This window comes from Daldinia decipiens (genome assembly GCF_022478715.1).
Source record: "Daldinia decipiens strain CBS 113046 unplaced genomic scaffold F4813scaffold_9, whole genome shotgun sequence".
In the NCBI taxonomy this organism is placed as follows: Eukaryota; Fungi; Ascomycota; class Sordariomycetes; order Xylariales; family Hypoxylaceae; genus Daldinia; species Daldinia decipiens.
This window is the reverse complement of record NW_026054552.1, coordinates 567,281-592,663: the sequence shown is the minus strand read 5'-3', so window position 1 is coordinate 592,663 and position 25,383 is coordinate 567,281. Positions and strand designations below refer to the sequence as shown.

The 25,383-nt window shown below is 46.5% G+C and overlaps 11 protein-coding genes across 11 annotated transcripts; 4 read left to right on the top strand and 7 right to left on the bottom strand.

The window, feature by feature from the left end:
• The first annotated feature begins 3,517 nt into the window (after window positions 1-3,517).
• Window positions 3,518-4,734, top strand: F4813DRAFT_336747 (uncharacterized protein). The gene is made up of 3 exons (XM_049241204.1): window positions 3,518-3,583; window positions 3,667-3,967; window positions 4,052-4,734. The coding sequence occupies exons 2-3, from the start codon at window positions 3,872-3,874 to the stop codon at window positions 4,538-4,540; spliced, it is 585 nt and encodes a 194-aa protein (XP_049101521.1). The 5' UTR covers window positions 3,518-3,583; window positions 3,667-3,871; the 3' UTR covers window positions 4,541-4,734.
• Window positions 4,735-4,781: 47 nt separating this feature from the next.
• Window positions 4,782-6,148, bottom strand: F4813DRAFT_353307 (ribosome biogenesis protein RLP24). The gene is made up of 3 exons (XM_049242628.1): window positions 6,008-6,148; window positions 5,782-5,833; window positions 4,782-5,670 (listed from the first exon to the last, which is right to left on the bottom strand). The coding sequence occupies exons 1-3, from the start codon at window positions 6,010-6,012 to the stop codon at window positions 5,110-5,112; spliced, it is 618 nt and encodes a 205-aa protein (XP_049101520.1). The 5' UTR covers window positions 6,013-6,148; the 3' UTR covers window positions 4,782-5,109.
• Window positions 6,149-6,355: 207 nt separating this feature from the next.
• Window positions 6,356-6,792, top strand: F4813DRAFT_379802 (mitochondrial chaperone; the record flags this gene model as incomplete). Its single annotated transcript, XM_049245499.1, has 3 exons — window positions 6,356-6,406; window positions 6,463-6,590; window positions 6,654-6,792. 3 exons carry the CDS (start codon window positions 6,356-6,358, stop codon window positions 6,790-6,792), a joined length of 318 nt encoding a protein of 105 aa, XP_049101519.1.
• A 332-nt stretch (window positions 6,793-7,124) lies between these two features.
• F4813DRAFT_387659 (uncharacterized protein) lies at window positions 7,125-8,883 on the bottom strand (the record flags this gene model as incomplete). Its single annotated transcript, XM_049246582.1, has 6 exons — window positions 7,125-7,224; window positions 7,287-7,676; window positions 7,724-8,009; window positions 8,062-8,543; window positions 8,664-8,713; window positions 8,764-8,883. 6 exons carry the CDS (start codon window positions 8,881-8,883, stop codon window positions 7,125-7,127), a joined length of 1,428 nt encoding a protein of 475 aa, XP_049101518.1.
• A 653-nt stretch (window positions 8,884-9,536) lies between these two features.
• F4813DRAFT_336503 (uncharacterized protein) lies at window positions 9,537-10,649 on the bottom strand. The gene is made up of 2 exons (XM_049241202.1): window positions 10,265-10,649; window positions 9,537-10,213 (listed from the first exon to the last, which is right to left on the bottom strand). Exons 1-2 carry the CDS (start codon window positions 10,306-10,308, stop codon window positions 9,622-9,624), a joined length of 636 nt encoding a protein of 211 aa, XP_049101517.1. The 5' UTR covers window positions 10,309-10,649; the 3' UTR covers window positions 9,537-9,621.
• A 1,006-nt stretch (window positions 10,650-11,655) lies between these two features.
• On the bottom strand, window positions 11,656-14,527 carry F4813DRAFT_336512 (ATP-dependent DNA helicase II subunit 2). Its single transcript, XM_049241203.1, has 6 exons — window positions 13,743-14,527; window positions 13,114-13,690; window positions 12,671-13,065; window positions 12,407-12,621; window positions 11,874-12,352; window positions 11,656-11,819 (listed from the first exon to the last, which is right to left on the bottom strand). The coding sequence occupies exons 1-6, from the start codon at window positions 14,234-14,236 to the stop codon at window positions 11,805-11,807; spliced, it is 2,175 nt and encodes a 724-aa protein (XP_049101516.1). The 5' UTR covers window positions 14,237-14,527; the 3' UTR covers window positions 11,656-11,804.
• A 374-nt stretch (window positions 14,528-14,901) lies between these two features.
• On the top strand, window positions 14,902-15,634 carry F4813DRAFT_387656 (uncharacterized protein; the record flags this gene model as incomplete). Its single annotated transcript, XM_049246581.1, has 4 exons — window positions 14,902-14,945; window positions 15,002-15,035; window positions 15,104-15,404; window positions 15,468-15,634. The coding sequence occupies 4 exons, from the start codon at window positions 14,902-14,904 to the stop codon at window positions 15,632-15,634; spliced, it is 546 nt and encodes a 181-aa protein (XP_049101515.1).
• A 143-nt stretch (window positions 15,635-15,777) lies between these two features.
• Window positions 15,778-17,075, bottom strand: F4813DRAFT_353290 (uncharacterized protein). Its single transcript, XM_049242627.1, has one exon. It carries the CDS (start codon window positions 16,574-16,576, stop codon window positions 16,118-16,120), a length of 459 nt encoding a protein of 152 aa, XP_049101514.1. The 5' UTR covers window positions 16,577-17,075; the 3' UTR covers window positions 15,778-16,117.
• Window positions 17,076-17,831: 756 nt separating this feature from the next.
• F4813DRAFT_353288 (DUF1295-domain-containing protein) lies at window positions 17,832-19,747 on the bottom strand. Its single transcript, XM_049242626.1, has 4 exons — window positions 19,228-19,747; window positions 19,107-19,171; window positions 18,830-19,053; window positions 17,832-18,775 (listed from the first exon to the last, which is right to left on the bottom strand). Exons 1-4 carry the CDS (start codon window positions 19,585-19,587, stop codon window positions 18,363-18,365), a joined length of 1,062 nt encoding a protein of 353 aa, XP_049101513.1. The 5' UTR covers window positions 19,588-19,747; the 3' UTR covers window positions 17,832-18,362.
• A 557-nt stretch (window positions 19,748-20,304) lies between these two features.
• Window positions 20,305-22,587, top strand: F4813DRAFT_387653 (prokaryotic type I DNA topoisomerase; the record flags this gene model as incomplete). The annotated part of the gene is made up of 6 exons (XM_049246580.1): window positions 20,305-20,385; window positions 20,456-20,653; window positions 20,710-20,888; window positions 20,946-21,115; window positions 21,167-22,476; window positions 22,549-22,587. The coding sequence occupies 6 exons, from the start codon at window positions 20,305-20,307 to the stop codon at window positions 22,585-22,587; spliced, it is 1,977 nt and encodes a 658-aa protein (XP_049101512.1).
• Window positions 22,588-24,860: 2,273 nt separating this feature from the next.
• F4813DRAFT_336404 (uncharacterized protein) lies at window positions 24,861-25,285 on the bottom strand. Its single transcript, XM_049241200.1, has one exon. The coding sequence runs from the start codon at window positions 25,244-25,246 to the stop codon at window positions 25,016-25,018; it is 231 nt and encodes a 76-aa protein (XP_049101511.1). The 5' UTR covers window positions 25,247-25,285; the 3' UTR covers window positions 24,861-25,015.
• Window positions 25,286-25,383: the final 98 nt, after the last annotated feature.

Genomic DNA, 25,383 nt, shown 5'->3' with positions numbered 1-25,383 from the left:
CGCTCCGAATTCCTGCACGCCGAATCAACCATTCGAATAGGCAGTTAATATACTTATACTTCTTGAGCTATGTTGGAATAAAATTTGATATTTTGGAAAGGTGTTAGCAAAGGATATCTCCTTCGATAAAGCTAAGTATATAAAGTACTCCCTGTGGTTGATAACAACCCTGGACTCCTTGTGACCGGTCCGAGTCTATAAATTGACCAAGGACGATACATACACTAGACTTCAACCCCGGACTGCGCGGATCAACACTACGATCGTAGGCGCGTCACCTGGCGGGTAGGGTTTACCCCCTGACAATTCCTAACACCTCCATAATTAAGCTGCTAAGAATATCTAGGTAGCTATGTGTGCGGTATTTCGTATTCTGCCTGTTTAGTTTCAAATAATCCTTTTTTCTCCGGCTGTCAAACAAGTCTAATCTTACACAGCACATTGCTTATCCCCGTTTACATTGTAGTAAGCGCTATGAATAAAATATATATACAAATGCATAATTACATAAAGTCTAACAGACGCTTGAGATGCGGTCCTGTCATAAAAGCTTCAAATAATTATGGAAGCTACCTAGAGGAGGGGTCAGCCCAACATACATTAGCACCGGTTACGCAGCACGAAACTAAGGTCTACGCTACCAAGCACATTAAAACACAGTGTTATAGCATTTTCCTTACAGTAGGCTATAGCTTCAGCCGTAACATACATAGTGTATGTACAAGTATTGAAAACATTATCTCGAACTACATGTACTACTTATTTAACAATATTGTGTTTAGTTACACCAATAAGAAATACCAATTCGATATCAAAGACAAAGACGAATTTAATAGCTCCCCGTGGTCACGAATCTAGCCGACTTAGCAACAATAGATCTTAATTTATGCTTTGCTGAATGGATATGTTTCTCAAGAGAAAAAAATAATCCACGAGATCAGCAAGGCCATTTGACCTTTCCGGATGCAGGTACTTTCGTGCATGGGGTTCTCGCGCCTGTAGGTAGTGGAATTTGGAGAAACAGAAGACGTTCACTATGCTCACGCCTCGGCCGTGTCTTCTTACGCCATTCTTCCCAAGTCCGTTTCATTGGATAGCGATGATGTACATACCACATATACATACTACCTACATACACAGATGCGCATTAGAGTACCTAATCTACGGTACCGATGGCCTATGCAAGAAGCAGCAGCAAGTACGTGTCTATCAAATCAACTCTATCAGATTTCCCCAAGCTCTTCTACGGGCTTCGAGCATGCTCTTTGAATGAGACACCACTCAGCAACATGACTGGACAATACTCTCCAGCACAGATAAAGCAAGGGAGAATTTACTTAAAGTCTGGCCAGAGAGATCTAGAGCACCTAATGTAGACTTGGATTTTTTTTCTTCGTCCAGCTCCTTCGACACACAAAAGTAGCCAAGGGGTTCAGTGGTCTAGACCACTGGAGATGCATACCAAACATCTACTTACACATCGGTATAATCTTCATCGAGACGAAAAAAAAAATATTCACAGGTTTCTAGATCACGGTTCGTCTTCTCCTTCCTAAGTGAACCGTTAGCGTCCGCCACCATGACAGTCCATTCATTTTCGACTCGAACCAACCGGCGCGGGGTCTACCATCTGAGCTCTCTTGCCACAGACTAGGCATTGAAAGGGTATCTTAGCAGAGTCACGGACTAAGGCATTGACATTATAGCCCTTTTCCCCTTGTTATATACTTCGATCCCCCTGATTCGTTGTCTTTATTTTTATTCGTAGTCCACGATAATCTCGCCATTAGCCAATAGGGGTGTGTTATACCCCATGGCCGGCGATAGGATATGGTGCTACGCAGTATAGCTTTTTTTAAAAAAAGAAATTAATAAATAAAAAATCTCGAAATTTATCGTTAGTTAGGCCATCCAATTGGGCTCCTATCTCCCATCCCGATTTAATATTAGGTATAGACGCGGTTGAATGGGTAAGCTCGCCCGCCATATTACACAAGGCCTTTTTCAATTTAAAGTATTAAACCCTAGGTAATTCACACACAATGGACGACAAGCTTAATACATAGGTACCTAGGTACCTCATATGTATCTCAAGTGACAATTAGTACCTAAGGTACTGCTAGTGCGTCCGGCAAAACGGAGGCCACCGACTCAATCGTTTTGCCTAGTGTTAATTCCGTATTCCGTTCGCCACTATAAGTTAACTTAGGGTTAACGACTCTTAAGTTTCGTGGTCTGCTATTGGTCTATCATGCGCTTGCCACATCGAATGTTTGCTTCAAGGGAGAAAAATAGGTTGAATAAATTTTTTGACATTATTCAAAGGTATCAGCTAAGCATGATCATGCGGAAGTGTGATATGTATATCTCATTGCAGACTTCGAATATCAAGTGACTCTGAGAATCCATACTATACCTTATTAAGATGACGCCAAAGCAGCAGCTGACAACAGCTCGCGAGTAAGGAGATACTTTCGATAAAGCAGGCGATAAAGGCGTTCCAACTTGTTTTGCTATTCCCATTTGTCTGCCTTGTCTGCCTTGTCTGCCTTGTCTGCCTTGTCTGCCTTGTCTGCCTTGTCTGCCTTGTCTGCTTAAGCATCAGCTTGCCAAACTTGCTGGTTTGAAACAGCCCCTAACAAAAAGAACCGGAAGCCAACAATGTTAACGAGGATAATACGAGCTAGGTAGGTATAACAAATTCAAAGCTAGCTAGCAGTTTCGAACTGTCGATCAAAGGATCAACGCCGCCTTACCCGCCATACCCGCCATACCCGCCATACCCGGCCGCGCATCACTTCACTAAGATTGACGTCGGCGCTCGGAACCACATAGAGAAATGACTGATTCCAAGTTTGCTCAGCCAAACATATTCGACCAGACGCAGGTACGAGCATACTATGAACGCCCCGGCGGAGCCCATAAGGCTTGGTGCCTGAATCTTGCCCGCCAGGTTCTTTGAGCGCATGCTGACTGATATATCATTTGTAATACTGATATGTAGAACTCTCAGTCCCTCACTTAAATCCACTTCCACACAAGACCAACTTGTTGCTAAGAATAGGCCTACCACTACAAATAACAGGTGAATAATAGCGATAAGAAAACTTCATCTAACTACACAGTAACTATACATTCTATACATTAATCTATCAAGCCTTTTTATTTTTTATTTTTTATTTTTTGAACCCGCGAACAAACTTGATAACTACCTGTTAACCTAGACCCTAACCTACATAGATACATGCAAGCGTCTAAGACGAACTTGGAAGAGGAAGGTCATGTTAGTTTGATGTAATGCCCCTCCATGACGTCGTTTTCTACCGGAAATTCTATTAGGTTAAGGTAGGTCGCACAAGGCAGTAGTCACACAATGTAGGCAGCCGCACCCAGCAAGTTGGAACATTGAATTACATATGTACCTACTTCGATATTCTCTATCACCATACATCAAGGTAGGTAGGTACCTAACGTATTCATTTTCACTCCTACAACAATAACATCGAACAGAGCAAAACAACTCGCTTCCAATACGAACCCAAGATTTGCCGTGTCACGATCGCGAGCAATACTCTTCAAGCGCGCAGGTTTTTTTTTTTGATTGCTATCACCCCGCATCTATTTAGGCGCGCGGTCGGTTTTAATTACTTGCTCACATATACATAGGTATACACACACATACACACACATACATACCTCAGCGTCTATTAGCCCTCTTCGTACATACGCCGAGCTGGCGTCCGATTTCGAATACTACCCGAAGTAACCGTGAGATTACTAGTAACTAGACGGAACAAAGTTCCCAAAGAAGCATATTCCTCAACCGCACACATACATACATACATATCTATCTGCACCTACGCACCACCTGATGGCGGATACTGTATATCGTCGTAGCGGGCGGGGCGGCGCCGGCAACTTCTACTCGCAAAAGGATATCGAAGAGGCAACTGGGAGGAAGTCTGAGGTATGCCCGTATCTCGAAATCCCACAGTGGGGTGAATAAGTGAGTGGGCGAGCGAGTGGCCTTGACTAAAAAAGCCGTCCGTAGGATCTCGAGGCGCAGAAATCGCTACCACTTGCCGATGATGAACCGCTGACCGATCCAGCCGATGGCCCAGCGCAACACGTTGCGGCCCCCATCGTGGGCTCTACTACATGCGGTGTAAGGACCGGCAGGGGCGGCGCTGGAAACTTCGTCGATGTCCCTTTATTATCATCATCATCATCTATAGCCACGACCGCTCCCACCACCACTGCATCTACCGCTCACGCTTCAAACCCCCAAGACCAGCCGCATCCACAATCTCCGCCGACATCACCGCGCCGCGGGGGCGCGCTCTCGGGCCGTGGGGGCGCAGGGAACTGGACGTCTGAGCATGGGGAATCCGAGCCGTACGACCAAGAACAGGAGCGCAAACGCCGCGAGGCTCTCGATGCGCACATCCTACAGGATATACGAGACTCGCTGCCGCAGCCGCCCAAGATCCACTATATGCATGGCCCGGGTCGGGGACGGAAGCCGGATCTGCCTGCCTAGCCGGGCTGGATAATAGTTGTCGTTAGTAATTGCGGTATGGGAGAGATAGCTCATTATATCTAAAGTCTCGGCGTTGGGACCAAGGATATCACTCTCGCGAATGAGATGGATAGCCCTTACGAAGACCCAACCACATTGAGAGTATACATATCATCTAGAACGTATACATCATATACATCATATACATCACTAATAATAATCATAATCATAATCATAATACACAAAATAGCAAACAATTAACAAGAAAACGAGACTCATATTCTATCACGAAATACAGCACAGGCGGTGAATAAGCCCGGCACCGATACATCATCTTCTCGTAGCGAACCGTGTAACTAGGTCAAACGTGTTTCGTTTCGTGGAAAGGAAAAGAAAGGAATCAGAGTCCTATAATCCACCAACGCCAGGGCATGCAGAAGAAACGAAATATCCCATACACATGAACGCCACTGTCCGTGATTTCTTTCTTTCTTTTTTTTTTCTTTTTTTTGGGAGCATCCGCCATCGTAGATACACCTCCTCCTTTCGTACGAGTGCAAACGTGATCGCGGATATTGCAACTAGCTCGCCTACTCGGAATCCACATCCATCCCAGCCTCGTCGTCTCCCACGACCTCGACGCCCCCGTCGACACGCACCCTCTGGCGTATCTTCTCCTTGCCAAAGACCCTCGCGCTCTTCTTCTCCGCGACGCCCGCGACGCCGCGCTCCAGGTCCGCGATGTCCTCGGGCCGCAGGCCCTGCTCCTGGGCGAGCCTCCTCTTGTCGCTGCCGCGCAGGCGCGGCAGCAGGTGGGCGTGGGTGTGGACGAGCTTGCGGTCGGCGGCGAGGTCCTGGGCGCGCTTGCCGGCGCGGCGGCGCTTGGCGAAGACGCGCTCGCGCTTGGCCCGGATCTCGGAGACGCGGTCCATGGCGCGCAGCGTCTTGCGCACCAGCTCGCGGTCGTAGCGCACCGGCACGTTGCGCCGCGCCGCGAACTGCAGCGTCGAGTCCACCGTCATCTCCTTGCCGGCCGCCCGCCGGAACGCCTTGGTCCACTTCAGCTTGCGCGGGTTGCGCTTCATGACGAAGTTCTTGTGGCATTTGCTGCGGCAGAAGCGGAATTGCTTGGCGTCGTTGCGGCAGAATGTCTATTCGGGGAGGGAAGAGGAGAGGAGGTTAGGATATGGTATGGTTCTGGCTTGGGAAGAGTATGTATGGGAGAAAGATCGGGAAAGGGGGGGGGGGGGGGGGGGACTTACGATTCCCTTGCTTGGGTAGGCAGGCCTACTGCAGAAATAGCACGTTTCGATCCTGTAGAACGTCTAGTTAGTAAACAACATCTTTGTATTTCGCATATGAGCCGAGATTGGGCTTCGAGCTAGCAATGGCAATTAAAGACTGTGGTAGCCCGATATGGGCCACGAAGTGCTTGAATAGCTATAGAGCCACAAAGGAATTCCCAAAATGAAATCTGTTAGTACTGACCTCATCTTGACGGCGGACGAATCTCGGGCTTAGGGAGTAGACTTCGTTGGCGATGTTGGATGGTATATGACTGGAATCGAGATAGAGAAGTATTTCGTGGCGCCCCTCCGAAAACTTCATATCGAAATTTTGGTGGGTCCTTTAGCCTTTATCAGGTTGATAGGCATGGATTAACTTTAACACCGTATTTTACATAGTACCTTCCCGTCATTCGGTGTATTCTTATCGATAAGTATCCGGCCGCAATTCCATCATGAGGTCCGTGCACATCGAAAAGAATCATTGCGACGTTCCACGGATCGGCATCATATTTCAATTTCCCACTTGTTCACACGATCAATTGTCAGCATGGCCTCAGCCCTCGTTATTGGAACAGGTGTCGCGGCTGCTGCCTTTCTCGTAAGAATATATTATAGCTTGTCCTTCCACGTGTAAACTAACACAGAGAAAACCAGGGCCGCGCAGGACTCGTCGCATGGCGGCGCTCTCGGGGAGGCGTCGGAGCGCTGGGCAAAGCATTTTACAAAGGCGGTTTCGAGCCGCGCATGACCAAGAAAGAAGCTACTTTAATACTGTCCCTCAAGTATGAGCTGCCGCCCTTGCTTCTACAACAATAACAGTCTTGTCTAACAGACTTGTGTGTTAGTGAACGAGCCATCACGAAGGAGAAAGTTCGAAAGGCCCACCGGACGCTGATGCTCCTCAACCACCCCGATCGAGGCGGAAGCCCTTATCTAGCTACGAAAGTCAACGAAGCAAAAGAATTCTTGGAAAAGAATAGTTAGTACCGAGCCGATTTAACGAACTATATGACTTGTGAGGTGGTGATGATTGTGCCTCTAGTACAAAGTGTATAATACTGCAGCATCCACACGGCGAGGGCGTTCACGGCATTGACTTGGAAGGGGTTTTATTGCATTGGGCTGCGCATCGGTTGTATTCTATTTAGTTTCAATGCCGATCTATCTCGGGACGAAGTCTCTTCTCAACTGCTTTCTTGCGGCAAATTTCAAAATGGACCAATAGCTGTTGTGAATTTTTCTATAGGCACCTAGGAACACATCGTTTCTTAAGAGTCTGGAGGACCGTTGATATCAGTCCATCATAGACTTCCGTATTATGTGCTTTTAGTTTTGTGAACTGGCTTCGGCATCCATTCAGCTGACTTTTGAGGCGGACCTCCGTCGTCCATTATACCATCGCTCCATTCATCCTCCCTATATAATGATTACGAAGTTAGCAACGGCGCGATATGTGAATTCGGAATGAATAAACTTACTCTAATTCATTAGAGTTCGCTTCCTTCTGTCCCCCGGAGTCACTCATCATCTGCTTGACCGCGATACTAATCATAGCGCGCAGCGTATACGTTGCATCGTTTCCCGCGTTGTGGAAATTACTGCATAGCATCCCTAAACTTTTGCAAAGAGCTATGAGACCACCACCGCTAGTAGTTTTTTTTAGATGTTGAAACATCGACCTCGTATCTATCTCGTCTATAAATTGTGGCGCCTGCCAGATATTATATCCGAGTTTCTTGAGGTAAGTTAAGTCTTGGCAGACGGCGTGTCCTACTATGATAACTGGTCTTTGATCAGGAGACTCAGTGTCTCCGATAATCTTGCTGATTACCCTGCCAATTTCATTTACACCAACATATTTAGAATCGCTACTACACGTAAGCTTAGCTCTCCGTTCGAGGTTAAGAGACCATACCCAAAGTTGAATTGTCCAGGACACCCTTGGACATATTTATAGTTTATCTTTTTCTTATGCTCTTCAATTATGAAGTGGTGTGATTTAATCAATGGGAACCATCTGTAGCCATCTCGACCAGGTGGAACATTTATAGTGTCTTGAGTGTCGAGGATTGCTAGGCCCACTTCTGTGATTACGTTTATCGATTTCTCCCATGCCTCGATGTCAACAGAGACAAAGCGTATAGAGCCTTCTGGTTTAAAGGGGACTGGCATATCCACGTTCCAATCCGTCGCCGTGATATCTAAATAGTTAGCTCCGCTGAACATGGTTGATTGTGTGGTAGAAGCACTGACCTAAGCTAGATGGATATCCGGAAAGGCCTCGAAGCCCGAGGTATCTCTGTGCTCGCTTGGTCATCCGTCCATAACCCTTCTGGCGTCTGATCCTTCTCCGAATCGATTTTGCCCTCTTTGATGCCTTCACTACTGCCTTATCCTTGACCTGCTTCAATGATCCATACACATTATCCATCTTCGCTCTGTAGTTTTGCAGGGCAGCGGTGCTAAGCTGAGCCAAATCATCTACAGGCAGTCTGTGAATACGGAGCACAAGCTCGTCCAAAACAGTAGAATTACTAGCGCGGCCCAGAAAACGAGGAAGAGGCGTGTCCCAATCTCCAAAGGTGACGGAGAAGTTCTTACCAATCTCGCCCTCTGGGATGTCGAGTTGTAATTTCAGATGGGAGTTAACATGCTTTAGAAGTTCCTCAAACTGGGCGCTAGGGACTAGCAGAAGAGGATTCCTGCCAGTTTTACTAGGATCCAACAGGCAGAACCTGTAGGAAAGTTAGCATATCCAAGTGCTCTTCTTGTATGTATGTATGCATGTATGTATGTATGTATGTATGTATGTATGTATGTATGTATATGGCGTGGTAATAAAGGGGCGTGCATACAAATCCCAGGTGCGATTTTCGAATAGTAGCTTGGTAAAGACCTTTATCACCTAGATCTAAATGAGTTACTTCTCTAATAACCTACAAGTAGCACTCTTACCTCTTCTCGATTATCCAGATCGGTCAAGCGATGGGGATAAGATCGGACGAGCTTCCAGGGACAAAACTTCTGACCCTTTAAAGATTGGTCCCCCATAGCCATATCTTCAAAGATGTCCATCTTGCTCACCTATGTATGGTTGGGGAATGCCTCGTTAGCTTGAAAAAGATGCAGATTATCTGGGTACTCTAAAAACATGGAAAGTAAACAAGGACATACATTATGTATGTAGCGTACTTGGTTTCTTGGGCGTGACTTCTTCATGGAGGACTTTAGTAAATGGCCATTGCTAGCTTTTACTGTAAAATCCGTCGCCAAATTTGACAGGTGCGATTGGTATCGATTCAGGAATGTTTGCCTCCATGTTCTACAGGGCACCTAGGTGTAATGCTAAGTCAGTTTGGGCACATTGTGTGGTTGTCTTATGAGTGGTTGTGTTTGGAGCGGAAGGATCGACTAAGTTGAGGTATTCTTTCCTTTAACTTAGGCACACCATTAAATAGCTAAGGTAGGAGGTACTTACCTGTTTCCTGATTTGGCTGGTTGTGCGTGTTAAGTAGAGGCGTGACCACATCTGCAAGTGCGCCTGTGTACATGTATTCAAATCGTAGTGCACCTTACTTATAACAATCGGCATTGTTGTTTGTTAGGTGGTCCTAGGTATGTAGTAAAAATTCAATTGGTAAGGGACGACCGTACACCCATTACGTAAGCGCACACTATATTCAGGAAGCAGCAAGAACGCTTGTTTGTAAATGTTTGTAAATCATCGCGTAGCATTTTAGATTTTTAGACGATCAACTATATAAGGCAACGAGAAACGTCTTGCTAAATATCTAGTCCCAAATATGTCACCTTCTACTTCAGGTACTTACTGAAATCCATATCCATTCGAGGTCTGCAAGGCCCAGTGATCATGCGCTGAGAGATATCTTCTAGCATACTTCGTGGAAGATCTTTTAAAAACACATCCACACGATCTGCATCGTTGCCACGAAGCTTTGCGCAGCACATGTCGACTAGGAAGGGACGCAATCTACTGCTAGGAGCCATCACCTCTATGTCAATCCATATATCAACTGATACCGCCAGATCGACACAGTCAATGTCTTCCGTAATGCATCGCATGATATCCCTCTGGAACTCTGTGGCTTCTATCTTTTCACCGAAGAGCAAAGACCTTATCAAGGTTTCATATTGCTCACCACGGCATAGTTTTCGTAGACCCTCGTTGAGATTGTAGGGGCCGAGACTTCTTCCATAGATCCATCGGACGAAGAAGCAAACAGTCTGGTCGGTGGCATATGGACAGAAATCCACGCAGAAATATTCCCGGCTGGCTTGGTTGTTTAGCTCCCGGAAACACATGGAATGGTGAGCAAGTAAGTGCGCGTGGACCGCGACTTTCTTTAAACCATCCAACATGATACCAATAACGTGCGTGCCTTCACTAAGAAAGGCGTTAGTGTGAGAGGCCAAAAATAGAATGAAGAACAAGTACCTGGGATTAGCGGTGCATAGCTCTTGCTCGCACGGAGGAGGCATGATGATAGTCGAGATCGGTGGGCCGCGGGGATAATAAAGGCTACCGAAGGGAATGAAGTCGTATAGGAAGGCGACGAAGACACCAAGGCTTGGTTCCAAGATTGACTAAGTACCTATTTAAGAAAGCGAACGAACTTCTAGGCTCGGTGCAATCCAGCTCCGAAGAAAGTGACTCGAATACGTCTTAGGTGTGATAGATTTTTAAATTAGGGTTGTGCTGAACTTGGGATGGCAGCTGTCCCTGACAACCGGCCGAGGTGATCACAGGTTAAGGTCTCTGAAAAGATCTGGTTACAGTTGCCTTATCTGGATTTTGGGAACTGGCATGACTGCTGCAGGAGATTGGAGAAGTAAAAGTCCCGAGGGTGCCGTACTATCACCACGAGGAAATATGCGTCGATTATTTAGATTAGAAGTGCTGATATATGATGGTCAAGTCCTTCGGAAGCATGTAGATGTTAGTTACGAAATATCTACTTGCCTGGAATATAATGTCGCATGAAGATACTCACCAGAGGTTAGAGACTTGAACGTTCACGATTGTACTTAGGTAAGAGCTGGTATTAGATCCTTCCTTCTAGGTGGCTACCTGTAGGGAATACTACTCTTGGTTGGGTGGTGCCGAGTAACTGAAGTGAAGTTGTAGGTAAGTTTCAAAGTGTTGCCTAATGAAACATAACCAATATCCTCGAAAATGATATGGAAGTGGCGTGCCTGATAGAGACGTGAGTGAATACCTAGTACCAGGTATAGACCTAGACTTGATCACGAATGAGCAGCGTAACCCTATTCATTACCAAGATAATGGTGTATGAAGTAAGAGAATAGTTAGACGAGTTGTCGTGATGGATAGAAGGGGGTGGAAGAAAGAGGGTAGAAAAAAGGTAAGATCCAGGCGGAGGGAGAGGTGATGATAGTGGCGGTAGGAGAAAGAAGGAAGGCACATCAGAGTAGTCCGGGTCGATGATTCTTATGTTGAATCGTTCTAGCCTCTTGCCACTCGGGGGGGCATGTCCCTTTTGCGTATTTCCGAGTTGAAAGTGCTCCTTCTCAGATACAAGCAAGAGCTTTACCATTGCCTCTCCAAGGCCGTTAAGGTGGACAAGGCATTTCGATCTCGCGTGCCTGCCGTAACTTCCAAGTAGTATTTCTATATATCTACAATCCTGTGCTGTGTTAGGAGGCACGTATCCAACCATGTAGCCCCTGATTGCTTACCACTTCTCTTATGCTGAACCCCGATATTACTCCCGAATTCTTAGGTACGACATGTTGGACGGGGTATTTTCCCCAAATTTCCTATGGCACATTTAGGATGTTGTTTTATAATTATCGGGGGGCTCTTTGCTAGCTACAAAGACTTAGCAGCTACTACATTCCCCCCTCATCTTCATATGACACTGCTGATATGTAAATGCCTATTTCCCACAAGCAATGACTCCGGGTTCTCTTACATGCCTGACTGATATTATAAAATTTAAATGCCATAACAAGCATCACTTCTTGAAGAACTAGTGAGATAATTAGTAAGGGTCCGAATAAATGTGTGCTGAAGTGTCACATACCTCTGCGGCTTCCTCAGGGGTTATATTAGACGGTTCAGACAGGCTCTGGTCGATCAGGCCCAACGAGGCTTTAGCCCCTTTCATTTGCCACCAGAGCTCTCTCCTATCACCGCCAAGTTCACCCGAGAGCAGGCGATTCTTCAAATCTTTCAAGAACGAGTTGTACAAGGCCGGCATCTCCCACTTGACCATCGTATCCCTGAACACGCCAAGGTTTTCTATGGCGCGATCGTACCCGCTATCTCCCAAGCTGTTTGTGATAAGCGAGCGAATGATAGTACCCATCTGCTTCGCAGCGCTCTCGATATCGGACTCCTCGTTGGCGTATTCAACCATCTGCTTGAACTCGGGAATGGCGTTATCAGAGTCAATCTTCTTACGCTTATTTTGAGGCTGATTAAGGAGTGCATCGATATCGAGACCTGAGATTGGCTCTGGTTTGGCCCCCTTTTCTCGCCTGCCTTTCGCTTTGGGTGGTACTTCACGAACGTTAGTAAAAATACACAAATAATTCACACTGGAATCAGCAATACCTTTCTTGACATTAGCTTCAGCTATGAGATCTTCAAGTTTTGATTTAGCCTTGGCCATTAAATCTTCAGGCGGATTTGAATATTTAAGTAGAATGGGAGCAACTGGGGGGAGCGGTTGGTCTGTATAGATGGCTCGATGTCGGACGACCTGATTAATACGATGAAGCGAAGGACAAAATACATCCTCGACGGGGGCGTATTCCATAGTGCGGTTGCTTGATGTTGTTAGCTTTTGCACCCTCCCTGTCGATTTATAATACTCACCCGTCATCATCTTTTACCCAGCTTGAGATATCCATAGCGTCCACGTAGTCATCCATGGCGTCTGATAGCTCTTGACTAGGCAGAAGCCGATGGTCTTCGTGTTTGATATTTCCAGTGACCGTAATCACCTTATCAAGTGGGGGGAACTGGTAGTTTCTGACATCTTCGGCAAACGGCAAGGGCACGTCGTATAAGCACTCAAAGTCAGGTTCGATGTGAGGAGCAAGGAGAATGAGAGTTGGCTCCTTTCCATCCTTTGTTACGATTCGTGCTACTGCATAAGACTCAAGTTCCTGAAGGGAGTGTATGAAGGACGAAAGTTTGAGCGCGGCTGAGTCATTGAATTTCTGGGGAATCGTCTGACATGTCTCACCCATATTGAAGAATGGCTCATACTGGAGGTGTTAGTGTACGAAGAGATTCGAGAAGTTGGGTTTGTTTACCTTCTCTTGATGTATAAATCCTAAGATGGTGAAGCATTTTGTGGTCTCAAGCTTGGTAATATTGTGCTCGGATTCGCTGATATGAACGGCCGTCCTCCCGTATTTATACCCCCTTGCCAATGATTCGAACTCAACATCCCGTTTACCTCCTGGCGCATCAGGGTCGTTGACCTTATATGTCCGAGCATTTTTCACCGCAGAAAATCCGCTTGTGAATTCCACGCCTTCCATTTGGTCACCATCGGCAGCTTGAGATGGACTAGGCTCGGTCTTGAGTACTACTCGACTGGCCGGCGGCACCGTCGCCTTGTGCGTCTTGAAGTACCGCTCCACGCTAATGCTCATAGCATCTGGGTGTTCCTGGGGATTTCCAAGGGTGAGTTCCCCATCGTACGTCTTATACGGCCTGAAAGGCTTTAATCTCGGCATCTCTAATTCAGCAACGGCCTCTGCCATGGTACCATATAATCCGCCGCATTTATTAACCAGAGATTTTAGAAGCCTCTCATTTATTCTCTTTTGACTTGACTTATCCTCTTCCTCGAAGCCAAACTCGACATCGTCAAAATCTATACCTCTAACCAAAAAGGATTAGTAGAATTCGCGAGCTCGCTGCGATTTCAACTTACAAGACGATAAGCTCAATACCGCAATCCTTGATCTTTGCTGCTATGTCGTCAAAATCATCAGGGTCAACAGGGCCCTCGCCATCTGTGATAAGGATGACTTTCCGTTTATATTTCAACTTCTTGGTGAACTTCTCGATCATCTCCACGGCTACTATTATAGCCGAGATAGAGTCGCCAGTATCGGTATCACTCGGTTTTATAAGACCTTGCAAATCACGAAGACTAGTCAAGTTTATGGGTCCGAGCTCCTGTAAGATGGAAATATTCTCATAACCTTCTCCTACTTGTTCTTGTAAAGGGTTGACGGTCTCGTCGGTTCTTACACCAACGACCCCGACCGTCCATGTCTTCCGCGATGCAGCAACAGTTGTGGTGATCTTGTCCCACACATAGCGCATACCCCAGTCAAGATCGGATTCAACCCTACCATTATGACAGTCGCCCATCGACGACCCGAGGTCGATGATATACACTGTAGCCTCCTTGTCCGCCATTGTCGCAGTGGTATTGTGGATTATTAGTTGAAAGATATGAGATGAGAAATGAGTATGAACACAAGTTAATTATTGGGCCATTGACCTTGGTATTAATTTTATGAGAAGACTCATACTAAGATTGAAGTTTACTCAAGATGGAATTAGAAATGACAATGACCTATGAGGCATGACATCTGCCTAGAAGTAATAAGTCTCTTGTATACGGGTACCTTGAGCTAAGGTGGGCTGCCAGGTGGTGGTTGCCTGACAGGCTGGGCACCTAATATTAGCACCTACTATAAATTAAATTTACATACATACTATATTATACATACGTCCATGTAAGGCGCGTTCCTTGTCCCCACAGATAGTCGCGCGAGCACCTGACCGTGTGCCTATGCGCCTAATGGCCCTAGACCAATCAATCAACCAATGGCCCAAGCTCCTCGGCCGCTGAACTCCGAATGGCACGATTGAGGCTACGAGGGGCCAGGACAACATACCACCACCTTCAGCACCTTCAAACGTCATTATTGTCCATTGGTTATATCTACCTTGATAAAATCGCTAAAAATCACACTTCACTTTTGCAGTTTACAGAGTATCCGACGTCTCTTGTTCAATTTGAATACATCTCACTATCTCTTGTACCATTGCTAAATAAAAATAAGTCAAGCACCAACATGTCGCACATCCTCCTTACCTTAGCTCCCTACCAGGTCTTATCGTGAGTTCATAGCTCTATGACAGTAAAATCGATAGGCTATGCTAACTCTCACACAGATACGGTACATTGCTTGGAACGCAAGTTTTCCATGTAAGCAGTTCGACGCTTCAATTCTGTCGATAAACGGAACTTATTAGCTAACGACGAAAAACCCCCAGACCTTTATAAACTCAATACTCTCTTTCAAAGTTCTCGAGCGACCCCAATTCGCAATCCTACAACGCGCCGTCTTCCCCGCATACTTCGGCATCCAATCTGCCGCCCCTGTACTTCTCGCCCTGACATATCCTGGGAGTAAGAACCCCCTAGGCGTTGCCTCGAGCCTCGCTGGCGTGTTCCACCCGTCAAACCGCTGGGGCGTACTTGCGCCGCTTGGCACCATACTCGTAACAGGGCTTGTTAACTTGGTATATCTACTTCCCGAGACGAACAAGATAACCGCTTTGAGGCGAGAGCAAGGTAAGCTAGAGAGGGACCAAGAACAATTGAACAGTTTTTGACTAACACGGCTCCGTGACTTAGAAAAGAAGGATGGCAAAGCAAGTTACGAGAAGGGTTCTCATTCAGAGGAGATGACTGCGCTGAACAAGAAGTTTGGACAGCTCCACGGCATCTCTTCGCTTGCTAACCTCATCACGGTAATTGCGACAGTCGCCTACGGCATTAACCTATCTTCCCGACTCGTATAAACGGGGACAACGAACGAATGCTATTTAACGAATTACGTGTATATGAAAAGGGGATGAGATATATATTTAGCGCTGCCAATAAATACGATACGGGGTACATAGGATATTAGGGAACCAGACTGTCAATTTATTATAATATAAATAGGTATCCAACTACCGAACAAGTTCCAGTCCTTCCGTAAATAATATAAAAAAAAGCACGAGCTCCAAATTGCTAGGAATCCTAGTACAATTTGCCCTCAATCTCCGCTGTCCTAACAGTACGCCGGTTTAAAACATTTCGAAACAATAAGCGTATCCAATACGCACCGATCCCTGGGTATAATGCATACAAAGGGAAGCTCGCCCAATTGCGATGTCGGTTTGCCATAGTATTTCCCCTCCCCTACCTTTCCCTCTCCTTTCTCCACTCTATCCACTCTAGACGATATCCCAACCCACGTATAAAATTCCAAAGCTTCTAGACTGGTACCCGACCCGTAATTAGACCTGGCCGGCCAGGGCGAGTATCTCCTTCTTGGCGGCAGCGAGCTTCTGCCGTCGCGTCTCCTCGTCGTCTACGGGCCTCTGCGCAGTCCTGGAGGCCGCGCGCTGGAGGGAGCTGTGTAGCGATCGCGGCAGCGGCTTCTTGGCCAGCTGCTGCGCGACGTCGAGCTCCTCGGTCGGGCGGCTGTATTCCCGCTCCAACGGCGGGATGGGATATTCGGCACCGATCATGCGATTCGCTTTGGTGACGGGCGTGGGACCGTCGTCTTCCGCCTCCGAGACAGATGATGCAGGTGACGGCGTTCGCTCGGGAAAGTAGCTGTTGGCGGCCTCGGACGGCTGCTTGGATACCCCCCATCCCTTCGCCGGGGACTGCGCTGAGGCTGGCGTGGAGTCTTCGAAGAACGAGACGCGGCTTCGCATCATGTGCATGAGTGCTTCCCAAGTACCGGACATGGTGACAATGTAAATAGATATATCTCAGGTAGGTTGATAATAGTTCTGTACAAAGTAGAAGGGGGTAGAGACAACAGTCGGACGTTTTGATAATTGAGACTATCTGCTATATAATATATAATAATGAGTGAGAGTATAAGTGGTAGTCGGATATGTTATAACTATATAGTCTTTCTAGAAAACGTCTTCCTCCCGCTGCGGTGGGTAGAGGGTTCTTATTTAAGCCTCGGAATACGGAGATAACTGAGGAAACAAGGGGAGGAGGGAGTAAGATTTCGAGGAGGGCACGAGACATATGTATACGTATACGTCTCCCTTGAATGAGTGAGTAACTACGTGTAAGCGGAAAAGAGAGAATAGTGTCTCTTCGTCTAATGGAACCCCCACTCTCTCCTAGACTCGGGAGATGGATCTACTACACTAGCATGTTATGCTGCATGCTGCATGCTGCATGCATCTTTGGGTCGAACAGCATTTCTCACCGCCGAGTTTTACCAGCTTTACCAAGCGATGCAAGCAAGCAAGGGTGTCGTCAGCGTTGAATTATTATGTTATATTATATCATATTAGTTTACTGACTAGCTGCAACCAGGGTCAGTCAGGGTCCTCGGCCCCACTTTCCTAAGCATGATACGATGCATATGTATGTACTATCGTGAAAGTAGTTCAGTAGTGGTCCGTGGAGGGTTGGTTGGGTGGAGGTATCAGGGTGGCTATCAGCGGTGGAACCCTCGGGGTTGGATCGCTTTGATCTCTCTTACCATTTCATACATATGTATGTACTATTACACAGCATACCAGATGCGAGTCGACGTTGGTCTGACGATCTCTTACCTCAGCAGGTATTGACGGGGAAGAATGATATGGATTTTCCCAAAGGCATTTGTCGCAAGTATGTATATAAAAACACGTGATCAGCTTATTCGGTAGATGATAGACGAGACGGTAGACGGTACGAAAGACTACCACGACAGCACGGGGTCCATCTTAAGCGAAGCAGCTATCCATGGATGTATGTATTAGTATTGTTTAATTTGGTCCTTGGCTGCTCAAAGCCGAGTTACCTATGTCTACGAATTACAAAGCCGCGAAGCCATTCCACTTGGCCACATTACTACTTTGAATGTAACCTTTTCGTGGGGGGATATTCGACTAAATAGGTCGATCTGGGGTAACCTAGACGGGATCGTCTTCTCACTTTCTAGAATGGAAGACTTAGGGGATGACATAGCAGGTGACATAGACGCATAGACGCATAGACGTAACTTTGCTTGTTGTCGGTTATACCTAATAGTAAAGTACCTAACCTAGGTAGGTAGGCATGCGAGGAAGCGCCTCCATACATGTGTATGTTGTCCGCCATCACCATCCGTATTGAGTCTTATCGGGCGTCCGACAATTGTGGACCTGAAGGATCGTGGCCTGCGTATCAAACCTGGTCTCTTCCGGCATCACACATGATAGGTGCATGCCGTCATCTGCAAAGTATTTGAAGAGGAAATTGTTGACCGTCTGCAGGTTATTTTGTTGAATAAAACAATTGGTACTCTGTGAAATGGACTATTTAAGATCAACTACCTAACCTACTCTAATGCATTAGGACCCCCGCATCTTACGAGGACAAATAGATTATCGTCATGAAGCCTCAGTCTTCGAAATGAGGTTGTATGTAGGCGTCATACTGCAGTAGACCGCAAACTTATGCAGTCGTGAGACTATTCTTGTATACACATGTGAGTGCATCCAGCCTACGCCATCTACCAGTGATTGCATATGAGAGCGTCTTTTACTTTTGCTTTGCCTTCAGTCGCTTTTCTAACTCGCTCGTCCGAATGACTTTCGGCGTCGGAGTTTTGTACGGAGTGAAGCTGGGTATATGAGCCCTGACTTGCCGTTGGTAAAACTTGTACTCTGCATACTTTCCAGAGCTGATTAATTCCGTAAGCCAGGTTGACCCCTGAAAGATCATGATTAGAAACAGAGGGCCCAGACCTGCCCAGCTGTAGAGGGTCTTGCTTGCGTAACAGCTCCATTGGTATAAAATGAACCAGATAGTCTTCTCGGCTGCGAAGTTAGGATGTCTGGAGTAAGCCCATAACCCCGAAGTAATGAAACCTCGATCAAGGTCCTCCTGGGTAAAACCGCAGCCCCGTGGCACCTTGGCCGTCTCTTGGTACTCCTTTTTGGCTAGCTGGTAGTCTTAAATGTCCCTTTGTTAGTGGAGGTATACAGAGCAGGAAGAGTACCACATACCCCATTGTTGCTGGTCGCTAAACCACTCAGAGAGTATGAGTCCGAGCTGGACTGCCGTGAAAGCTATATCCGCCGCTGTGACCTCTCGCTCAAAGTTTGACGATAATAGGATAATGTATGTCGGCGCTGCGAGGAAGAAAAGCAATATGCTCTGAATGAAGGAGATGAAAGTGACATTTAATAAGAAAAACAGCACTGGGTGTGCTTTGCTGCGAATTATCTCCCTATAGATTGAATTAGACAACTGGATGGAGGCTAATGTAGTATAATGACACACCATCTATAGTCCTCTGAACCGACATTATAACCGCCTTTCCGGAAGTAATTGTACGTCAACCGAGCCTTATAAACATTAGCTATGCAGTTAAGAATAGAGGTTTCCTTAAGTGTTCACACACGCTCCATGTTACGCTCCACAATAACACAAGGTCAAGCCTTTGGCTTGGAAGGTCATTCAGATGAGACCAAACAGCAAAATGTGCATTGTATATTGTTGGCAATAGACTCCACATGCGATCAACCTGGGAGTAATTACGATTGATCTCGGATACAATTAAGAAGACGGCACCGAGGAATATAGAAAAGCCAAGTCCCGATATGAACGGGTTGGTATTTTTGTATAATTCGACGAAGGATCCGTGACTCGACGTGGCATGGACTATCTTCCCAGGGAGTTCGTAGAGTTGTGGTAGGTATGGCTCAATTACTTGAGAGTAGTCGGCGCAATCTTCGAGCCTCTTTACCCAAGGCAAAGCCATTTTTCAATTCGAGACGTATTCGGAAGTTTTGGGAGGGTTAAGAGAGATGGCGAAGAAGTGTTATATTGCCTATTACCTATTGTCTATTGTAGTCTCGATTGTTGGACCACGTCATGACTTTGCTTAGGAAATGCTTAGGTTAGGAAAGTCGACATTCAGCTAAAGCTCCAAAAAAAAAAAAAAAAAAATAATGGCACGAGCCACTTTGGGCCACTTTGGGCCACTTTAACTGTTTATTGGAACAGAGGCAGGGGCAAACGGGACTACACTAGGCTAGGGCTACTGGGGTAACCTTAAAGCCTTACCTACCTACCTTAATGTACCTAAACACCAATCAGATAGTTTAAATTAGTTCAGGGTATTGGCTGAGAAGTGACCAGTTGCCTTGGAAAATAAAAAACTGCAAAAATAAAAAAGTCGGGAAGGCACACGATGAATGAATGTATTAGTACATACAGGTTACCTAACAATAAACTGATCCACACAGTTCTCGATACTCAACCTCACCCGAACAACTTTTTAGAACCCATTTTCAAAATGGATTAGACATGGATGTGATCTATTTAATCATTTGCCGTTCCCGACTTCAAGGAACGAACGTTACCCATGAGACGCTTGCTTAGCCTGAGCTCTTCGTGCCGTGTAGAAAGGGCACGTCGAGTATCGGTATTATTAACATTTTACTCTGCTACGTTTTCTACGCGACTCCAGTCAACCATGCGAGTCCTCTGCGTCGCTGAGAAACCCTCCATCGCGAAAGCTGTTGCAGGCCATCTCTCGGGTGGTCAGGTTCAAAGCGTTAGTTCCAGATGACATCTTGGCTGATATATTCCGTCTGCACAATCTTTGCCTGCTAACACATGTCCAGCAAAATACGCCCGAAAAGTACATCAAGAATTACGTTTTTGACTACGACTTCGGGCACCCCTGGGGTCGTTGCCATGTTACCATGACCTCTGTCCTTGGTCATATCACCTCGGCTGTATTTCCTGCCGAGTATAAAAAATGGGAAAACCCGCCTCCCGAGCGCTTATTTGACGCGCCTGTGAACATAATCATTTCCGAGGTACGCGTTAAAGCCGCTTGGGTCGTATGCCGAGCAGAGTTTAACATATCCCACAGGATAAAACCAAGGTGGCGGACAATATCGAGAAGCAGGCACGCTACGCCAATGCCCTATGCATCTGGACGGATTGCGATCGTGAAGGCGAGCACATAGGCTATGAAATATGCGAGGCCGCTAGAAAAGGCAACAGGACTCTGGATATTAAGAGGGCCAAGTTCAGTAACATCGAGAGAGCGTCTGTCTATCGATTCGTTAAACCCTAGCTGAACGTCTAGCTAAAGAGGAAATTTAGGCATATCTTGAACGCAGCCCAAAACCTTATAGATCTCGATCACAAACAAGTCAATGCCGTGTCTTCTCGAATCGAATTGGATCTTAGGATAGGATACGCCTTTACTCGGTTTCTAACCACAAATCTGAGGACTTTAGGAGGGCCCTTTAAAGACCTTGTATTAAGCTATGGTTTGTAATGCATTCTAAGATTTATCGGATAATCTAGTTCTAACGTTTTAGGGTCCTGCCAATTCCCAACATTGGGTTTTGTAGTAGACCGGTACTTCAGAGTGAGGAATTTCAAGCCAGAAGCATTCTGGAGCATCAAGGTCGTGCACAAGCGGGATGGTATGGATGTCAGTTTCGGTTGGTCACGCAATCGCCTCTTTGATAGAGCATCGACTATCGTGCTCTACGAAAGATGTCTTACGGCAAAAACGGCCAAGGTGACCAAGGTCCAGGAGAAGCCGACGAAGAAATTGAAACCTCTGCCGCTGACCACGGTAGAACTGCAGAAGATGGCCACTAGATTTTTGCATATGACGGGTCAGCAGGCGATGGAAGCTGCAGAAAGCCTTTACAACAAGGGGTTTATCAGCTATCCCAGAACGGAAACCGACCGTTTCGATTCTGGTATGAACTTGCGCGCATTAGTACAGAAGCAAACGCCATCTAATACATGGGGCGAATTCGCGCAGAATCTAGTCAACGGTGGATTTCAGCAACCACGGCAGGGGCGAAATGATGATAAAGCGCATCCCCCGATACACCCCATCACTTACGCGGCACCCACAGTCCTCGGCGATAGAGAAAAGAAGGTTTACGAATTTGTCGTTAGGCGATTCTTAGCATGCTGTTCGGAGGATGCTAAAGGTGCTGCTACAGACGTCGACATTTTATACGGCGAGGAATCTTTCCACGCTCATGGCGTTGTTGTCCTAGAACGAAATTATCTAGATGTCTACGTGTATGATAAGTGGACCGGGACTGGACAGCTGCCCAAATTTACAGTCGGGGAGGTTTTTGAGCCTACTGAAGCTCTCATGACGGATGGCAAGACTGCGCCCCCTAATTATCTTACCGAAGCCGATTTGATTGCTCTCATGGATGCCAACGGGATCGGGACAGACGCTACGATGGCGGAGCATATTCAGAAGATTCAAGATAGAGAGTATGTTTGTGCTATATCCCGGACCACACGAGCAGCAGACGGCGAGGGTGAAGACGAAGATGCCCCAGCTGCACGGGGAGGGCGAGGTAGTCGCGGCGGTCGCGGCGGTCGAGGTCGAGGTGGGGGATCTACGGCTAGTGGGAGGGGGGGTGTGAAAGAATTCATCCCGACTAAATTGGGTGTGGCTCTGATTGAAGGGTTCGATAGAATGGACTTCGATACCAGCCTTGGCAAACCATTTCTACGAAAGGAAATGGAGTTGAAGATGAAAGCCATCTGCGAAGGCCGTACAACAAAAGAGGCCGTTCTAAACGAGAGCATTCAGCAATACCGCCAAGTCTACTTACAATCACAGGAGAAATTGAACATCCTCAAAGCGGTAAGTCTATATCTTAGTTCTATATCTTAGTCTCGTATAGGTGTGAGCAAGAACTAATCAAAAGTCATACAGGCATGCCGGCAGTATGTCCTCCAACAAAATGGCGGCTGAAAGAGGTTGTTGGCTAGGTTATGCCAATAGGTATGATTAAGGTACCATTGGAACCCGCGAAGGAATCGTAAAGAACGTGAAAGCTCGCTCTAGTCCTACCCGCTCATAGTAACACATACGCATACAGCACAAGATTCTTGCGGACCGAATTCTTACTAGAAGATAGTGGTTGATGGAAGCAACATGCTGTACAACCGTGGCCTACTCCGAATATCGGCCCTGCAATTATTCAGAATATGACGCTCAGCCTGATGAAGCGCTTCCGGCAAAATGGGCTCTAGCGATGGGCTGAACTTCGTTGAGGCAAATGTGCGTGCAAAGTATTCATTCCCGAATTGGACGAAACGCAAATGCAGGACCTAACGACCCGATTCCTCGAGTTGCACCCATATGGTCCACCTAGGCTACGGGGTGTCGCGAAGCTAGATGCATGCCTTAGGTATAACTAATTAGAGCAAGACATACCTACATACATACCACATGTATGTATTTATGTAGATGTGACACCCGCGCATCTCCACCGACCTAAGCACCGACCTAAAAACATGCCGTCGGATCGCGTTATCCTAGAACGTGGGGGAATCATACTGGATGATGGGCTATTCTCGCGAAACTCTAGTGGGGTAATCGAGCTCTACAAAGTCGAGATGCAGATGGAAAACGGAAACCCCTCTTCGGATACGACCATTCACGATCATGTACGACTTGACTATACCCTCTCCATGTCCCAACCTAGCACATTCGTCGGCTACCGGGTGGCTGTACTTGGACCTACACTATCAAGATTAGGTTGCTAGCTAACCAAGTAGCTAGTAACCGACTCACGTCTGGACATCGTGACATACATAGTATGCGCGGCCGTTTCAGCAACGAGTCGTTATCAATGGCGAAGTTACTATGTTCTAGTATTTACAACATACAACTCCGGAGCCAAGTCATTAAAACGCCTCTAGCCCCGTTATTCCGGTGCGTCCTTTCGTCACCGGTTGGCACTACGGCTAGCTGAAGGTTGGTGAAATGGGAAATGGGGACAAGTTCGCGCATCACGATGGTTGTTTTGGACCAATGACAACACTGCACTTGTGCAACGTGAGGCATTCCTGGGTCTATGGCTGTCGAAATTCGGGAATCATGTGTTACCGAATTCGACCTACTTAATTACGCAGTCTCGAACTCAATTGATTTTCCAAGATGTGTGTGCCCTTGCTAACCAGCAAGTTAGCTAGCGAGGAACCAGATAAAGTAGTGCACTAATATGTAGGTACACACAGAAGGGCCAGCATAGTCGATGGATAGGCGAGGTTGAGGCTGCACATGCCAACATTTAGTGTATTGTCACTCAATTCAATTGACGGGGATGAGATCCGCAGCCTACCTTCCTATCCTACCAAAGCCAAGGGTTGCGCTAAATATGAGGAGGCCTGCCACTCTTTGACATGGCACTTGGGCACTTGACTCAAGGTAGTTGTTAAGGTAGTTGTCGTTAAGTACATCGATTAAATCTATCAAGCATGTACTTACCTAAAAGTGAAATATACAGAAAGCACTCTTTGTAGTCTATTCTTTAGCCATCTAGAAATATGCCGCAAATGGAACCTTCGGTGCATTCTGACTAATAAGTATTATATTATGACGTGGGTCACATATCTTCGCTTTCGGCCTGCCTTGACGGCTTGAGCCTGCTTACCTGTATGTACCATGTACACGCAACGCAATACATAAGCACTATATTATACCAGATTCCCGTGACAGGCAGGAATATGTAGGTACAGTAATAAGATGATATTCTTCTATATTCTCTCATATGGTGAATATCTGGGGCGTCCCTTGAAAAAGACTCGTGGGGCGTGCGTATGCCTGCTCTGGGGACAGTTTTGATACTAAAAAAACCGCCATTGAGCCGAGAGGATCAAAGCCGTCTATGTATGTAGTATATTTGACCCCCCCTCCACCCCGGCTATCTTGCATATCAAGGGATGGAATGCCGCTATCTCTATCCAAGAAGCCATTGGGTTCCACGTCTGGAGAAAGCCCTGTAGCCGAGCCGAGAACAGGAATCCTCGTTATCAACGTGCAGGAAATCTCCGGCAAGCAAGTGTATAGATGTATCGGGGTCATTTTTCGTCACACGCTTTGCGGTCCAATGGAAACGAATCCGGCTGTGCCCTGTTAGTCAACATTTGGATGATAAGACCACACATACAACGTCGACCACACTCAGGCCGTTACGTTAGATACCTTATTACTACGTAGCCCAGAGGAAATGTTATGTATACATCCTGTATTATGTACTGCCGTTGTTGCGGTTGTACCTACATAAGACTCCTTTGTATGGAATTTAGGACTTGAGAGGCTGGTGACGGCAAATGTACCTTACAAGTTTCCTGTTTTCAAAGGCTATCGGGATGAAAGTACTGTCAAAATTACATTAGCGGATTAAATACCTTAAATAAGTGTAAGTGTCAGGAAGTGTCAGGAAGGAATGACTTAACCTAGGTACATACCTACCTACATATGTAGGTAGGTAGGATCCCATGTTTAGGTCCATGTTTAGATCCACAGGTAATGGCTGAATATGTGTTTTTGTTGCTGTCAGGTACAAAGTACGTACCGTAGTAGCGTAAATTATGTACATCATAAATACAGACATAACTTTCATTAAATACACTACCCCTTTTTGCTAGGACCACATCATGGCTGCTACTCTTGAGCAATCAGCTGCGTGCATTGCGCCCTGTGCGCCATGCGACACCTGCTGACCCTGCTGGACAACACCCCCCTGACGGCATACACGCC

Excerpts from the sequence above, each read along its gene's own strand:
- F4813DRAFT_336747 (XM_049241204.1), top strand. The coding sequence starts at position 3,872 with ATGGCGGATACTGTATATCGTCGTAGCGGGCGGGGCGGCGCCGGCAAC. Across the intron at positions 3,968-4,051 it reads CAACTGGGAGGAAGTCTGAG|GATCTCGAGGCGCAGAAATC; the intron begins GTATGCCCGTAT and ends AGCCGTCCGTAG.
- F4813DRAFT_353290 (XM_049242627.1), bottom strand. The coding sequence starts at position 16,576 with ATGTCCGGTACTTGGGAAGCACTCATGCACATGATGCGAAGCCGCGTC.
- F4813DRAFT_353288 (XM_049242626.1), bottom strand. The coding sequence starts at position 19,587 with ATGGCTTTGCCTTGGGTAAAGAGGCTCGAAGATTGCGCCGACTACTCT. Across the intron at positions 19,054-19,106 it reads GGTTCAGAGGACTATAGATG|GGAGATAATTCGCAGCAAAG; the intron begins GTGTGTCATTAT and ends TTCAATCTATAG. Across the intron at positions 18,776-18,829 it reads TAGCGACCAGCAACAATGGG|ACTACCAGCTAGCCAAAAAG; the intron begins GTATGTGGTACT and ends GGGACATTTAAG.
- F4813DRAFT_353307 (XM_049242628.1), bottom strand. Across the intron at positions 5,671-5,781 it reads CCTACCCAAGCAAGGGAATC|ACATTCTGCCGCAACGACGC; the intron begins GTAAGTCCCCCC and ends CTCCCCGAATAG.
- F4813DRAFT_336404 (XM_049241200.1), bottom strand. The coding sequence starts at position 25,246 with ATGAAAGTTATGTCTGTATTTATGATGTACATAATTTACGCTACTACG.
- F4813DRAFT_336503 (XM_049241202.1), bottom strand. The coding sequence starts at position 10,308 with ATGCCTCCTCCGTGCGAGCAAGAGCTATGCACCGCTAATCCCAG. Across the intron at positions 10,214-10,264 it reads CTATGCACCGCTAATCCCAG|TGAAGGCACGCACGTTATTG; the intron begins GTACTTGTTCTT and ends CGCCTTTCTTAG.
- F4813DRAFT_336512 (XM_049241203.1), bottom strand. The coding sequence starts at position 14,236 with ATGGCGGACAAGGAGGCTACAGTGTATATCATCGACCTCGGGTCGTCG. Across the intron at positions 13,691-13,742 it reads GGTATTGAGCTTATCGTCTT|AGGTATAGATTTTGACGATG; the intron begins GTAAGTTGAAAT and ends CTTTTTGGTTAG. Across the intron at positions 12,353-12,406 it reads TGAAGCTAATGTCAAGAAAG|TACCACCCAAAGCGAAAGGC; the intron begins GTATTGCTGATT and ends ACGTTCGTGAAG.